This window comes from Grammomys surdaster, unplaced genomic scaffold (assembly GCF_004785775.1).
Source record: "Grammomys surdaster isolate TR1022 unplaced genomic scaffold, NIH_TR_1.0 327, whole genome shotgun sequence".
In the NCBI taxonomy this organism is placed as follows: Eukaryota; Metazoa; Chordata; class Mammalia; order Rodentia; family Muridae; genus Grammomys; species Grammomys surdaster.
The window spans coordinates 318,247-332,154 of NW_021604746.1; the positions used below are offsets into that span (position 1 = coordinate 318,247).

The 13,908-nt window shown below is 38.8% G+C and overlaps 1 protein-coding gene across 2 annotated transcripts in view; it reads right to left on the reverse strand.

Moving 5' to 3' along the window:
- Positions 1-647: 647 nt before the first annotated feature.
- LOC114630098 (zinc finger protein 54-like) overlaps positions 648-13,908 on the reverse strand; it is a 50,405-nt gene continuing 37,144 nt past the window's right edge. For both annotated transcript variants that reach the window (XM_028778177.1, XM_028778176.1), the window contains exons 3-5: positions 7,990-8,081; positions 5,894-6,020; positions 648-2,730 (exon numbers count right to left, since the gene is read on the reverse strand). In XM_028778177.1, the coding sequence (XP_028634010.1) occupies positions 800-2,730; positions 5,894-6,020; positions 7,990-8,081 (2,150 nt within the window). In that variant the 3' untranslated portion in view covers positions 648-799. The remainder of the gene's footprint in view (positions 2,731-5,893; positions 6,021-7,989; positions 8,082-13,908) is intronic.

Genomic DNA, 13,908 nt, shown 5'->3' on the forward strand with positions numbered 1-13,908 from the left:
ACACATCTTTGTCAAAATTTTAACATTATTACATGTTGGCCTTATTATGATCTTTTGTTTTTGTTTTTGAGAAAGGGTCTATGTAGTTCTGGAAGTTCTGGAACTGGACTCACAGTGATCTTCTAGTCTTGGTCTTCTGAGTGCTGTGATTAAAGGCATGTACTATCTTGCCTGGCATTATTATGAATGGTTGGATGTTGAATGAGCTAAATGTTTTTGTTATAGCTTTTCTCAGGAATGGGAGGGAAGGTTCAGTAGTTAAGAGCATTGGTTGCGGCTGGACGGTGGTGGCACATGCCTTTAGTCCCAGCACTTGGGAGGCAGAGGCAGGCGGATTTCTGAGCTCGAGGCCAGCCTGGTCTACAGAGTGAGTTCCAGGACAGCCAGGACTACACAGAGAAACCCTGTCTCGAAAAACCAAGTAAATAAATAAATAAAAATAAAAAGAGCATTGGTTGCTCTTACAGAGAACAAGAGTTCAATTCCCAACATATAAACAGCTACACACAACTATCTATAATGCCAACTTCAGGGGCTCTGATGCTCTCTTCTGGCTTCTACCTGCACCAGCATACATGCAGTGCACAGACATACTTACAGGCCAGGCACTCATACATTTTAAAAGAAATTAAAATCTTTCCCCACAGTTACATTTGCAGAATTTTATTTTAATATAAACTCTGATGCATTTTGTAAGATTTCAATCTTCATTAAAGGCTTTAACAATCTTGTTAAGTTATCTTTATGTTTTGATCACTTATCTCCTTGTGATTTGCAAACAGAGAATACCAGATAAATGTTATGGCACATTATTTACAACGGTACGCTTTTCTCTAGTATGAATTTTCTGATGTCTTCTAAGATTGGAAAGCCACATAAAGGATATGTCACAGTCTTTACATTTGTAAAGTTTCTCTCCAGTATGAGTTTTCTGATGAACTCTAAGATATGAACTCCTAGTAAAAAATTTGTTACATTCCTGACATTTGTAAGGTTTCTCTCCAGTATGAATTTTCTGATGTGTTTTAAGATTAGAACTCCACAGAAAGGATGCATCACAGTCTGTGCATTTGTAAGGCTTCTCTCCAGTATGAATTTTCTGATGTCTTCTAAGACTTGAAATCCACAAAAAGGCTATGCCACAGTCTTTGCATTTGTAAGGTTTCTCTCCAGTATGAATTTTCTGATGGTCTCTTAGAGTCGAACATTGAGTAAAGGATTTCTCACAGTCTCTGCATTTGTAAGGTTTTTCTCCAGTATGAATTTTCTGATGTCTCCTAAGACTTGAAATCCACATAAAAGATATGTCACAGTCTTGGCATTTGTAAAGTTTCTCTCCAGTATGAATTTTCTGATGGTCTCTAAGATTTGAGTACCTAGTAAAAGATTTCTTACATTCCTGACATTTGTAAGGTTTCTCTCCAGTATGAATTTTCTGATGGGTTCTAAGATTAGAAATCCACAGAAAGGATACGTCACAGTCTGTGCATTTGTAAGGTTTCTCTCCAGTATGAATTTTCTGATGTATGCTAAGATTTGAGCCCGTAGTAAAAGATTTGTCACATTCCTTACATCTGTAAGGTCTCTCTCCAGTATGAACTCTCTGATGGACTCTAAAATTTGAGAACCAGGTAAAAGATCTGCTACATTCCTTACATCTATAACGTCTCTCTCCAGTATGAATTTGCTGATGTTTTCTAAGATTTGAGTGCTTAATAAAAGATTTGCTACATTCCATATATCTAAAAGGTCTCTTTCTAGTATGAATTCTCTGATGTGTTCTAAGATGTGAGCACTTGGCAATAGATTTGTCACATTCCCTACATCTGTAAGGTTTCTCTCCAGTGTGAATTTTCTGATGAGTTTTAAGAGTGGAATTCACAGCAATAGTTGTATCATATATCTCACATCTATAAGGCTTTTTACCAGTATGGATTGTGTAATGCATTTTAAAATGGGATAATTCAAAAAAGGACTTAGCACATTCTTTGCATTCATAATGAATCTTAGGAGAATGAGTTTTCTGATGCCATCTTAATGATGCACCCCGGGCAAAGGATCTGTTACACTCCTTACATTTGTAAGGCTTCTCCCCAGTATGCCTTCTCTGATGGCTTTTAAGTGCAGTTACCTGCACAAATGACTTTCCACCTTCTTTGTATTTGTACAGTTTCTCAGCAGTATGAAGTATTTGATGTATTTGAAGACTTGACCACTGATTAAAGGATTTGTCACAAAAGTTGCACTTGTAGGGTTTCTCTCCAGTGTGAATTCTCTGATGTACAGAGAGGTTTGTGGAGGTACTGAAGTATTTCCTACATTGGCCACACTGGTGTCGTTTCTCTTTAATGTAGATTGTGTGTTCCATGAGACTGTGTGTAGAGCTGAAATGGTCATCATGTTCATCCTGCTTGTGCTCTTTCTTTGCAGTGGAGAGTCTTTGATCTTGCCTAAGGTTGGAACACAAACTGGAAGATTTCTCACAGTCTTTAGATTCACAAGGTTCTTCTCCAGTGTGCATGCTTTTATGTTGATCTGGGTTTGACGAGTCAACAGAGGCATCCCTGTCCTTATGGCACCTGTAGTTATTAGAGGTTTCTGTAGTGTCACTTCTTTTATAAAGTGCACAGTTGGAGGGTTCATGAAGCATTTCACCAAGCTCATTACACTGACAAGACTCCTTTTTGGTCTTCACAAGTTGACAGGCAGTATCACATATGCAGTAGTTCTCTAAAAATGAGTACAATTCAGATTAATAGGGCTTGTTTCCAGATGAAAGTTGTGATTAATGACTGTCTTTTTAAGTTCTCTTTTAAACTAAGTTAATCTGCAACCATTTAGGACAGAGCTCCCAGTACCTGACACTTTTCATTCACTGTAACTGTATAGATCCTCACAAAAACAGCATGCCAGCCTTCAACGTCAGTGATTTCTAATAAGGTATCTGATCTTTATTGAAAATATCTAGGGCTGGAAAGATGGCTCAGTGGTTAAGAGCACTGACTGCTCTTCCAGAGGTCCTGAGTTCAATTCTCAGCAACCACATGGTGGCTCACAACCACCTTTGTAATGTGATCCAATGCCCTCTTCTGGGGTGTCTGAAGACAGCTACAGTGTGCTCACACACATAAAATAAATAAAATCTTAAAAAAATATATCTAACTGGCATAAGATGAAACAAATAAGTGAGGGTAGTAAATTATCTTTGGGATGGAGCTCACTCACTGATTATATTTAGAACACGTGTCTCTATTTTTAAATTTTTTCTCAGAAATGGATGACGACTTTAACCCAATCCTAGGCTCACAGTGTTTGTACTTCCTAATATATAGCAATGAAGATTACTATTCAGGAGTCACACTTCCTTTTAAGATGAAAGGTTACTGAAAAGCATCAAAGGGTTTGTTTCTTTACTTTAAAAAAATACAAGGCATTAGATTCTTCAAAAGTAATGGATTCAAAGCAAATATTTTGCCAGATATTCAAGGCTCTAGATCATCTGAGGCAGGGCTTTCATGAACAGCTATTGCTCACATCTTTTCCTCCATTGTTTATGTTTCTTAACTTTCCTTATATGATTATTCTAAAAGGTACTTTGTATACACTGCTAAGATTATATTCCAGAGGGGTGTCTGTGTATCATCTACTGTAATGAAAGTGAAACATGTAATATAAAAACATACAAGCAAGGAAGGCAATTACAGAATAATCCTACGTCATGGACTCATATTAGACTAATAATTTGTAAAATTATTCCAATCTGATACCAGCACAGTCAAGTAAAATTGTACACTGGACTAGTATTAAGTCCCCATAATTCAGGTCTACTGAGTCATTATGCCTTCTAAGAGTTACAGTGGGCAGGATGCATGTTGAGGACAGGAGTCTATGGTAAGTGCAAGGACCAGGAATCCTTGGAAGAGAATTACATACAGCAAAGGCAGTTTCAGCTCGCTTTCCCTTTCACTTGAATCCTTCACTGTTGCTTCACTTGTCCTCCCTGGTTTTAGCTATTACATTTTCTTGACCTTCCAGGAAAATCTCATTTGCTCCAGGTAGACGACCAGGCCTACTCTGCATACAATACTCCCATTGTTCTGTGAGGAAGCCCACAACGCATGTTAGAACTTTTAACAATACAGTCATCTAAGACCCTACTGTGCAAAGCACATGAGAAGAATACAAATTAGAGAAACCTAGGAATGAATTCCCAATTATTATTTCCAGTCAGAATCTCCAGCATATTCTGGGAGAATTTTCAGTTTGCATATCTTGAGATTTTCATACAACTAAAACAATATCAAGGGGGCTGGAGACATGGCTTAACGGTTCAGAACACTGACTACTCTTCCAGAGGTTCTGAGTTTGATTCCCAGCAACCACATGGTGGCTCACAACCATCTGTAATGGGATCTGATGCCCTTTTCTGGTGGGTCTGAATATAGATACAGGCTGAAGATGAGCTACAGTGTACTCATATACATAAAATAATAAATAAATCTTTTAAAAATGTCAATTGTAATGATGGCTATGGAGATTTAAGATATTGGTGGAAATAGTATATGCTACTGAATATCTCAATGCATCCTGGAACCAAAATCAAGGGTGCATCGCATCTCTAATAATGGAAAATGAAAAGAAAAAACTAATACCATCAAAATGTTCTCTCTTTTTTTAAAAAACATATTTTTTTCCTGATTCTTTGTGAATTTCATATCATGAACCCCAGTTCTCCTCATTTACCAGTCCTTCCATATCTGCTTTCCACCCTTGTAAGCTACCCCTCAAATGAAATAAAACAGAAAATGTAAAATAAAATAATAAAATAATCTGGCCATGGCTTGTGGCGACAGCCTACTCTTGTATATACTGCAGCCTTCTCTCATACCTGGCTCAGTTGTCGCTGCACCAGTGCTGTACAAGTACTATACCAGTCCATGTACAAGTCTACTCTGCCATCAAGTATTCAGCATAGTGGCATTGGAAGCTGTGGTATGTCATGCTGTACCCGCTTTTGTACAAACAGCTTTCCATGAAAATGTTTGTTGCAATGAGTCATTGGTCTGGTTCTAGGTCGCTGGCTTCTGCTATACCATCAATATTGGACCTTGACAAGGCTCCTCTTGGATAACCTGCTGTTGCCAGGGGTCATGGAAATCCTGTGGCTTTGGTTCAGCAGGACTGGCCTCTTCACATGTTCCAGAGGTTCATAGATGGGGTACATATTTTGGTGGGCTAACTCAAAATCCTGGACCTGGTCCTGGGTGGTAGCTGAGGTGGTCTGCCCATCAGCCCTCTTGCACCTATGCTATCAGGGACAGTTTTCCCATGCCCAAGTCACAGCTTGCACAAACATGTAGTGGCTGGTGAGAAGCAGGGTCAACTCAGGGAGCCCCTCAGTCATCAACATGCCCTTAGGCAGTAGCCCAGACCACAGATATCCACATGGCCTTTGGTGGTAACATGGGCCACAGACATGCACACAAACCCATGGTACCAGAGGTCCACTGACCCAGACATGGGGCTCAGCAGTGGCCGTACGGCCCACACATCACCATGGCTGCAGGTGGAAGTGCAGGTCTCTGACATCAGGCTGTTCCTCACTGTGCTTGAATGTTCAGTTCCAATTCTTCTACCTAGAGCACAAACCGTTATGCTTCTCTTTGTCTTCAGTCTCACCACTACAAACTTGACCATAGCAGTCATACTCTCTGGATGTCTTATGCTAGTTTGGGCAGGCGAACCTCTTGGAAAAGAGGTTTCTTTTTCACTGCCAAATTTTGCCTAGTCTTCTGTTTTTTTTTTTTCCATAACAGCATAATAGAGTTTACAGTCTATAGGGTCAGTATTTAAAAAGGATGAGTTAGGAATTGTACAACAAAAATGTTCTCACCGACAGACACCAGGTTGCTGTAATTCTCCAACATCACATCAATGTACAATGCCTTCTGAGCAGAGTTCAGGCATTTCCACTCCTCCTGGGAGAAGTCCACAGTCACATCCCTGATTGTCAACATATCCTGAAACAAAAAATTACAGTTTGACTATCTGCTACAGGGTAGAATGCTTTCCTGGATATAAGGATACAGGATGTAGATGAGGAAAGACCATTATCATCAAAAGTCATCAAAAAAGTTTAAAAGCTAAAAAAAAAATAATAATAAAAACAATGATCTCCAATATAGTCATATTCTATAATGAATGATCAAACTGTGGGAAAACAGGATGACACAGTAGTCTCACAGCATATCCATGAAAACAAGACATATACTAAAGATCTGGACATGGCTATCTATCTGTTATGGATGCCATATTCTCTAGATTGCTGTCTGTACACAGGTGATTTCAAGTGAAATATAAGTCGAGAGCCTGTGGTTGGGCAACGGAAAAATAAGGCAAGATGAAAAATTTTAGAGAGAAGGAGACAGGGGCTAGACAGGAGAAGGATGGAGAAAGATGGAGGAAGAAGACAAATTGGATCCACACATGGCCTGAAGTAGCCACAGATAGCTATGGATATCATAAAAGAACAATAGAATAATATAGGGCACATTTGTCCAATCTAGGTAGGCAGCTTGTATCAATATCAATTGAGTTTTGAGTTCTTTGGGCATTTTGTGGATTGAGAAGTTACTGTTATAAATCTGACTGATAAATTACAAGCCTCTAGAATCTTAATTATAAGGGGTTAGGAGATTAGAGCCAGCAGCCAGTAGGCCCAGGATGGCCTGGGAAGATACAATCGGTTTGGCAGCAGTGAACCCTGGCAAACTGGGCGGACAGCTGCATGGGGATAGCCATTGGGCGGGTAGCCCACATTGCTGGGGAGTAGTCAAGATTAGCGTGGATTGTTTTTAATAATTACACGCTACAATATTCATCATGTCCCACAGAATCACAATATACATGTCTCAGAAGCACATCCAGGATGAGAACATATCTTCTTAAATTTTCTGCCTGAAGATCATGCTAAAATCCAGACATTGAGTCAATCCTGTCTCTGTTAGGTCTTACATAATCTATTCTAACAGACTCAGGTATGATTTTAAACTCTAGATGCAACGCCACATCATTAAATAGCAAAGCAGTAGGTATAGAAGGCAGAACTTATGACTGGCTTTTAAGTAAAGTGTTTTGGTATTTTTCCACAGTAGCAAGGATTGTAGTAACACTACATACTGACAAGTTTAATTGTAACATAAAAATCAAATAGTCTACCAAATTCATTTTTATGAGAATATTTGGGCAAGTAACAAACAGAAAAATCTGCATGAGACACATTTAATATAATCTAAACTTTTTCTAAGCATATAGAAGAGCCACCATGGACAAATAACAATTTCAGTACACTGCAGCTGCAGGGTAGGCATGGAGAGCTGACATTCGAACAAAGTGTCTAGCTAGAGCAAGGCCATCACGAGGGATAGCCTCTCTGCATCAAATGGAACAACTTATGCACATCTATCATTCAATGCTCACAAAACATTTGTATGGATGCATCCCACATAATTATATATAATGAGTCTAAGCCCAAGTATTCTGCACTTAGTATGCACGTGGGGCACAACAAAAGAGAAAATGAAAAAGTAAAAATATAGATCTCTCTACTTTTGGAAATAATCACTGAGCTTCCTAATCAAGTATGTGATTCTCCTAAGATAAACAGATATGAGATGCCAACAGACACATCACCACCAACCATCATTGATATTAAACACCAAAGAGAAATACAGGTAGAACACAATCTCAGTCTACACACAAGAACATCCGTTTCCTGGCACATTTAAGCCACCATGAATGTAATGACCACCCAGTATGAAAAATAACATAAAGGTAATTGCTTTTCTAATTCTGCCACAGGTTTTGGGGGGTTTGGTGGTGGATCAGTTCATAAAGATAAATTTGAGAAATCATCGAAGCAGAAAATTAAAGGCTTGCAATATATCAAAATATAGTATTTTTAGAATGAAAGTGGACATGACCACTGACCTGGGATGTGTTTACTGGAATATCAGCCATTTCTTGCTGTTTCTCTTCTTTGATTTTCTCTTTGATGAACAATGAATAGACAGATTGTGGTTCTTTAATATCAAGAGGTCAAAGAGGAAAAGTAAAATTAATACTGAATGCTTGTAAAGAACAATGTCACACCATATGAAAAGACCCAAGCAATAGAATACTACCTCGCCTCTGGTCAATGACCCAAAGCCAGGGGACGATGGAAAGGCATTAAAAACTTGAAGAGAAAACCATCATTAACCATATTGTTGTGCCAGGCAGTGGTGGCACACGCTTTTAATCCCAGCACTTGGGAGGCAGAGGCAGGCGGATTTCTGAGTTCGAGGCCAACCTGGTCTACAGAGTGAGTTCGAGGACAGCCCGGGCTATAAAGAGAAACCCTGTCTCGAGAAAACAAAACAAAACAAAAACAAAACAAAAACAAGCCCATATTGTTGCACTCAGAAAAATAGTCTCTCAAAACTAATGGAGACATATGTGCATTTGAAAACAGTCATGGATTGACACAATTCATTTTACTAAAACAGCATAACATAACATATAAATAAATTAGAGGCAAAACATACATAGAACAATTAGAGAAATTATCTATGAGAATATAGGAGATAATAAATTTCATGTGAAAAAGAGATAAATACAGGAAAACTGGGAAGTAATCACCCATGCTCAAGACAGCAAACCACTCTTTCTCACAGTAAAGAAAGAATACTATAAATAATCCAATGAGCAACAATATAAAAACAATATCATAGGGAATAAAAAAAACGCTATGACCAAAAAAACATAGCCATTCTGGAAACCAATATGGAGATCTGCAAATAAATAAAAATCCTCAAGTTAAACAAATGTATCACGTGACCCAGCTATTCCACTCCTTGGAATATGCTAAAAGGAGTCAACATTCTACTCCACAGATATGTGCTCACCTGTGTCCATTGCTGCTATATTCATAATAGCTACAAAATGGAAACAACAAAAATGTCCTTCAACTGGCAAATAAAAATGTATATATGCAGTATAAAATATTAGTGAGCTGTAAAGAAACATGAAATTATGAGATTTGCAGGTAAATGGATGGATCTAGAAAAGATCATACTGAGTGGAGTAACCCAGACCCAGACAGACAGACATTGAATGCTCTCTCTCATAGGAAGGTCCTAGCTCCAAATCTCCAGATGTGAGTTGACAACCTGGAGTAACTGCAGTAACCAGAAAAGTAAAACCAGACCATTGTGGGATGTGGAGGTATAATAGGAAATAACAGAGAACAAGTCATCTTAAGGGGGAAATGTAGGAAAGGGATTTTATTAAAGAGAAGGGACAAATATAAACACATAGGAAGGAGAAAAATAACAGTAAGGATGTCTCAACAGTCATACAGAATCATAATACTATCCATCTACCATAAAATACCTACAATTTAAGTATGTGAATGCATAAATATTTGGAGCTTAAATGAAAACTTCCCATTGGGGTGATAATGCTCTCTACAAGGGCCATATATTGTCTAACAAAACCACTGAGAACTGGCAGGAGCCCGCTGGGCTTGGAATGGGTTGAAGTGGGAAGCAGCTTCAGACATAGGTGTAGCTTTAAAGCCTGAGAAGCTCAGGCTTTCTAGCTCTCTAACTACACATTAGGCTTGCTGATAACTTCTAAAAAATCCTAACAACTTTCTGGCTCATTCTGAGGGTTAAAAATCACTGGCTTGGGCAATTAACACCCTTAGTCTAACAGTAGGGGGTTAAGTAAAGAATTCATTGCTAGGTCTTTTTTCTCTCTTGCCCAGGAGCAAGGGAGGTTTCGGTCAATAAACTTTTTTTAAAATTTATTTATTTATTTTTATTGGATATTCTATCTACACTCCAGATGCCATCCCTTACCCCATTTCCCCCCCCCCCACCTACCCAGGGACCCCCCAGCCCAGTCCCCCTTCTCCTGTCTCTATGAGGATGTGTCCTCACCCACCCTCCCACTCCCACCTCCCCACCCTCAAATTCCCCCACACTTGTTATCCAGTCGTCATGGGACCAAGGATCTCCTCTCCCACCTACGCCCTACAAGGCCATCCTCCTCTACATATACAGCTGGAGCCATGGGTCCCTCCCTAAGTGCTCCCAGACTGATGATTTAGACCCTGGGAGCTCTGGTTGGTTGGTATTGTTGCTCTCCTCATGGGGCACAAACCCTTTCACCTCCTTCAGCTTCTTCTCCCTAACTCCTCCACTGGGAACCCCTTGATCAGTTCAATGGTTAGCTATGAACATCTGCCTCTGAATATGTGAAACTCTGGCAGACCTCTAAGGAGACAGCTACATCAGGCTCCTGTCAGCATGCACTTCTGACATCCACATCAGCGTCTACCTTTGGTGACTGCACATGGAATGGATACCCAGGTGGAACAGTTTCCAGATGACCCCTCCTTCAGTTTCTGTCCCACACTTTGTCTCCATACTTGCTCCCTTGAGAATTTCATTACTCCTAAGAAGGACGGAAGCACCCACACTTTGGTCTTCCTTCTTCATTAGCTTCATAGTTGTATCTTGGGTATTGCGAGTTTCTGGGCTAATATCCAAATATCAATGAGTGAATACCATGTGTGTTCTTTTGTGATTGGGTTACCTCACTCAGGATGATATTTTCCAGTTCCATCCATTTACCTAAGAATTTCTCGAATTCATTGTTTTTAATAGCTGGGTAGAACTCCATTGTGTAAATGTACATTTTTTTTATCCATTCCTCTGTTGAAGGATATGTGGGTTCTTTCCACCTTCTAGCTATTATAAATAAGGCTGCTATGAACACAGTGGCACATCTGTCCTTGTTATATGTTAGAGCATCTTCTGGATATATGCCCAGGCTGGGTCCTCAGGTAATGCTGTGTCCAATTTTCTGAGGAACCTCCAAACTGATTTCCAGAGTGGTTGCACCATCTTGCAATTCCACCAACAATGGAGGAATGTTCCTCTTTCTCCACATCCTCTCCAGCATCTACTATCACCTGAGTTTTTGATCTTAGCCATTCTGACTGGTGTGAAGTGGAATCTCAGGGTTTTACTGAACCAGGAGAAGAGAGTCATGCTACCAAACAGAAAACCTTTCACACAAGCAAATATGCATAAACTCAGATAAATTCATATACAAATTCACACACCTCAAGCTGAGACCAGCTACATACTTATCTCTCAATTACATACTTACACACCCAGATCCATACTTACATATGCATATGGAGCAAAAGACAAAGCACCAGTGCAGAAAGAACTCACTCATTCTGGATAAAAAATGACCTTCAATCTTTATGCATAAAGAAAAGGCTTCTACCGTTTCATTGCTAAATGAATTATGCCCAAGTCCGTAAGAAGAAAGCTTTCTTCTCTTTAGCAAGACTAAATCTGTTGTGGTATCAAGAAGAGACCTGTTCTGTCCAATGGTAAGGAGAAATCTGCTTGCTCTTTCTGCTGTCTCTGTAGATTTTTTTCCCTCTTTCCCTCTGCATTCTGCATATTGCTATCTTAATTTTTTAAGTTGCCTTATAATTTCTAAGTTGTTCTACTCTTCATTCTCCTTCTAATCTTGCTCTCTCCTGCTCTGATGTAACAATGCCATGCAATGCAATGTAATCATTCTTAGTCTTAATACTTATTCTAGGAGAATAGTTCACATGGTTTTTCCCAAGCATCCCATTTTACAAAAGTTCACTAGAACTTCAATCATAAATTTAAATCATAAGTTGAATGAGAAGTTTACAACAGAGATGTTTACATGTTTCTCCATTAAGAGGAATTATCGAGCTAAACATTCATTATCTGTCACTAGTTCTACAGGTTCTTGGAGAGTTAAAAACTATAACTAAGTTAGCACTGAAGTTTTGTATAGATAAACCCAGTCAATATTTTATCTTCTGTCCTTACACCTACAATAAGTAAGTTCCCTTTTTATGACCTTTGTTTACTTGTTTTACAACCTCTTGGAACAAGGTCTAATTTGTAAATGCCTGTTTTCTATCTCAAAAGCAATTAACTGGCGACACTTGAAGACTGGCAGAGTTCTCATTACAGTTTTGACATCAGAAAGGAGTTAATAGTTCTATTATGAAAGAGCTTAATAATTACTAATATAATTTTAGGAATTCTTATAGCATCATTATTAAGAATTAAGGAATTATCTATTTGTCTATATAGCATCAGTACAAGACAATATATCTTCATTGTTCTGCAGAAATCTACTCAAAAGGGTGGGTTAAAACCTAGTGATTGTTATATAGATTTAATACTAACAAGAAATGCATATTAATAGCAGGAATCTTTCCTCAAATGTAATCTCTTTGGCTTTGCCTAAAGGAGCAAATCCATCATAGCTTTACAGTCCGTTGCAGAACCATCTCAGGAAGACCACCTGTTAGTTTTTAGCTTCTCTTAGATGGATCCTGGCAAAGAAGCTTGCTTTGAAGTTGATGGTTACAACTGTCCAAGAGACTCTAAATACCATCCAGACTATTGTTATTGTCCATGTTGCCCTCCCAGACATAGAAGGCGAGTCCCTATTAATGAGAAGCCATGTACTATCGACATAGATCCTAGGCGACTCAAGAGATCTGACAATAAAACATCTTCCCTGGAGACTAGCTTTCATAGTATCAGAAGGAAATATGCAAGCTTACAAAAGCGGAAGAGAACCAACAATCCTACCCAAACAACAATCCTACCCAACCAACAATCCTACCCAACAATGACACCTATGAACCAGAACAACCTGCACTTCACAATAACTCAGAGGTTTTAAGAGTGGCAATCACACACTACTGGCAACAAACAGTTTCTAACTGACTTAAGACCCTCTCAACAAGAGCGAAATCATGCCTGGTACTAGAAAGCTAGCCAGTTTCCCCAAGGTTAGTAAAGTCACAGATCTTGGATGAGATGCTACAACTACTACTTTACTAAATCAGAATATCTCTAACTGCATTCTAAAATATGTATCCTAATTCCCACAAATAAACATAGTACTCACCTTTCATCAAGGAAATTGATATTATTACAGAAAACCATAATCAGTCAAAATGCAGAGTTGTGATGCTCAGTCCAACTGACACATAAGCAACACAGCTCCAGCACTAAGGCACAGGCATCACTGAGCAAGAGAGGGCAGGAATATTGTAAGAACTAGAGGAACAGGTTTGCTATGACATTGTGTCTCCCAGAAATGTCAGAGAAACTACATGCATTAGATCTTACAGTCAAGGTTGCTATACATTTGCTGAAGAAGACATCACCAAGAGGCATGCTAACATGGAAGGGAGAAAGCTCACTAGTCTTCAAGCCTATGCAAATACTAAAGAATTCTGAGAGTTGGAGAAACAGTCTTCCCCAGAGAGTAGTACACCATATGGTTACTCAATACCAAGTGTCTATCCCTGAAAATACACAGACTACATAGGTTGTAATTTTTTGCTTAGGAATTCACAGAAACATACAATAACAATGAAAAATGGTATTAAGAAAAATAAATGCTTGTATAAAGTGAATATTTTGCATCATCTACAAAAAAATGACCAGAATGGGTTTTTTTTTTGGCCATTTTGTATTATTGCTACTCACATAAATAACACTTTAAATGTGACAAGAGAGATGCCTCAGTGGTTATGAGGATCTGTTGTTCTAGCAGAGACCCAGGTTACATTCCTAGAATACAAAGTGTGGCTCCCAACTGTTCATAACTGCAGTAACATGATGCAAGGCATAGACTGAGTCAGACAAACCACTCACATACCTAAAATATATAAATCTAAATTGAAAGAAATTTCATAGTAAATAAAAATTAGAGAGAAGATGGAGGAAAGAGAGAGAGAGAGAGAGAGAGAGAGAGAGAGAGAGAGAGAGAGAGAGA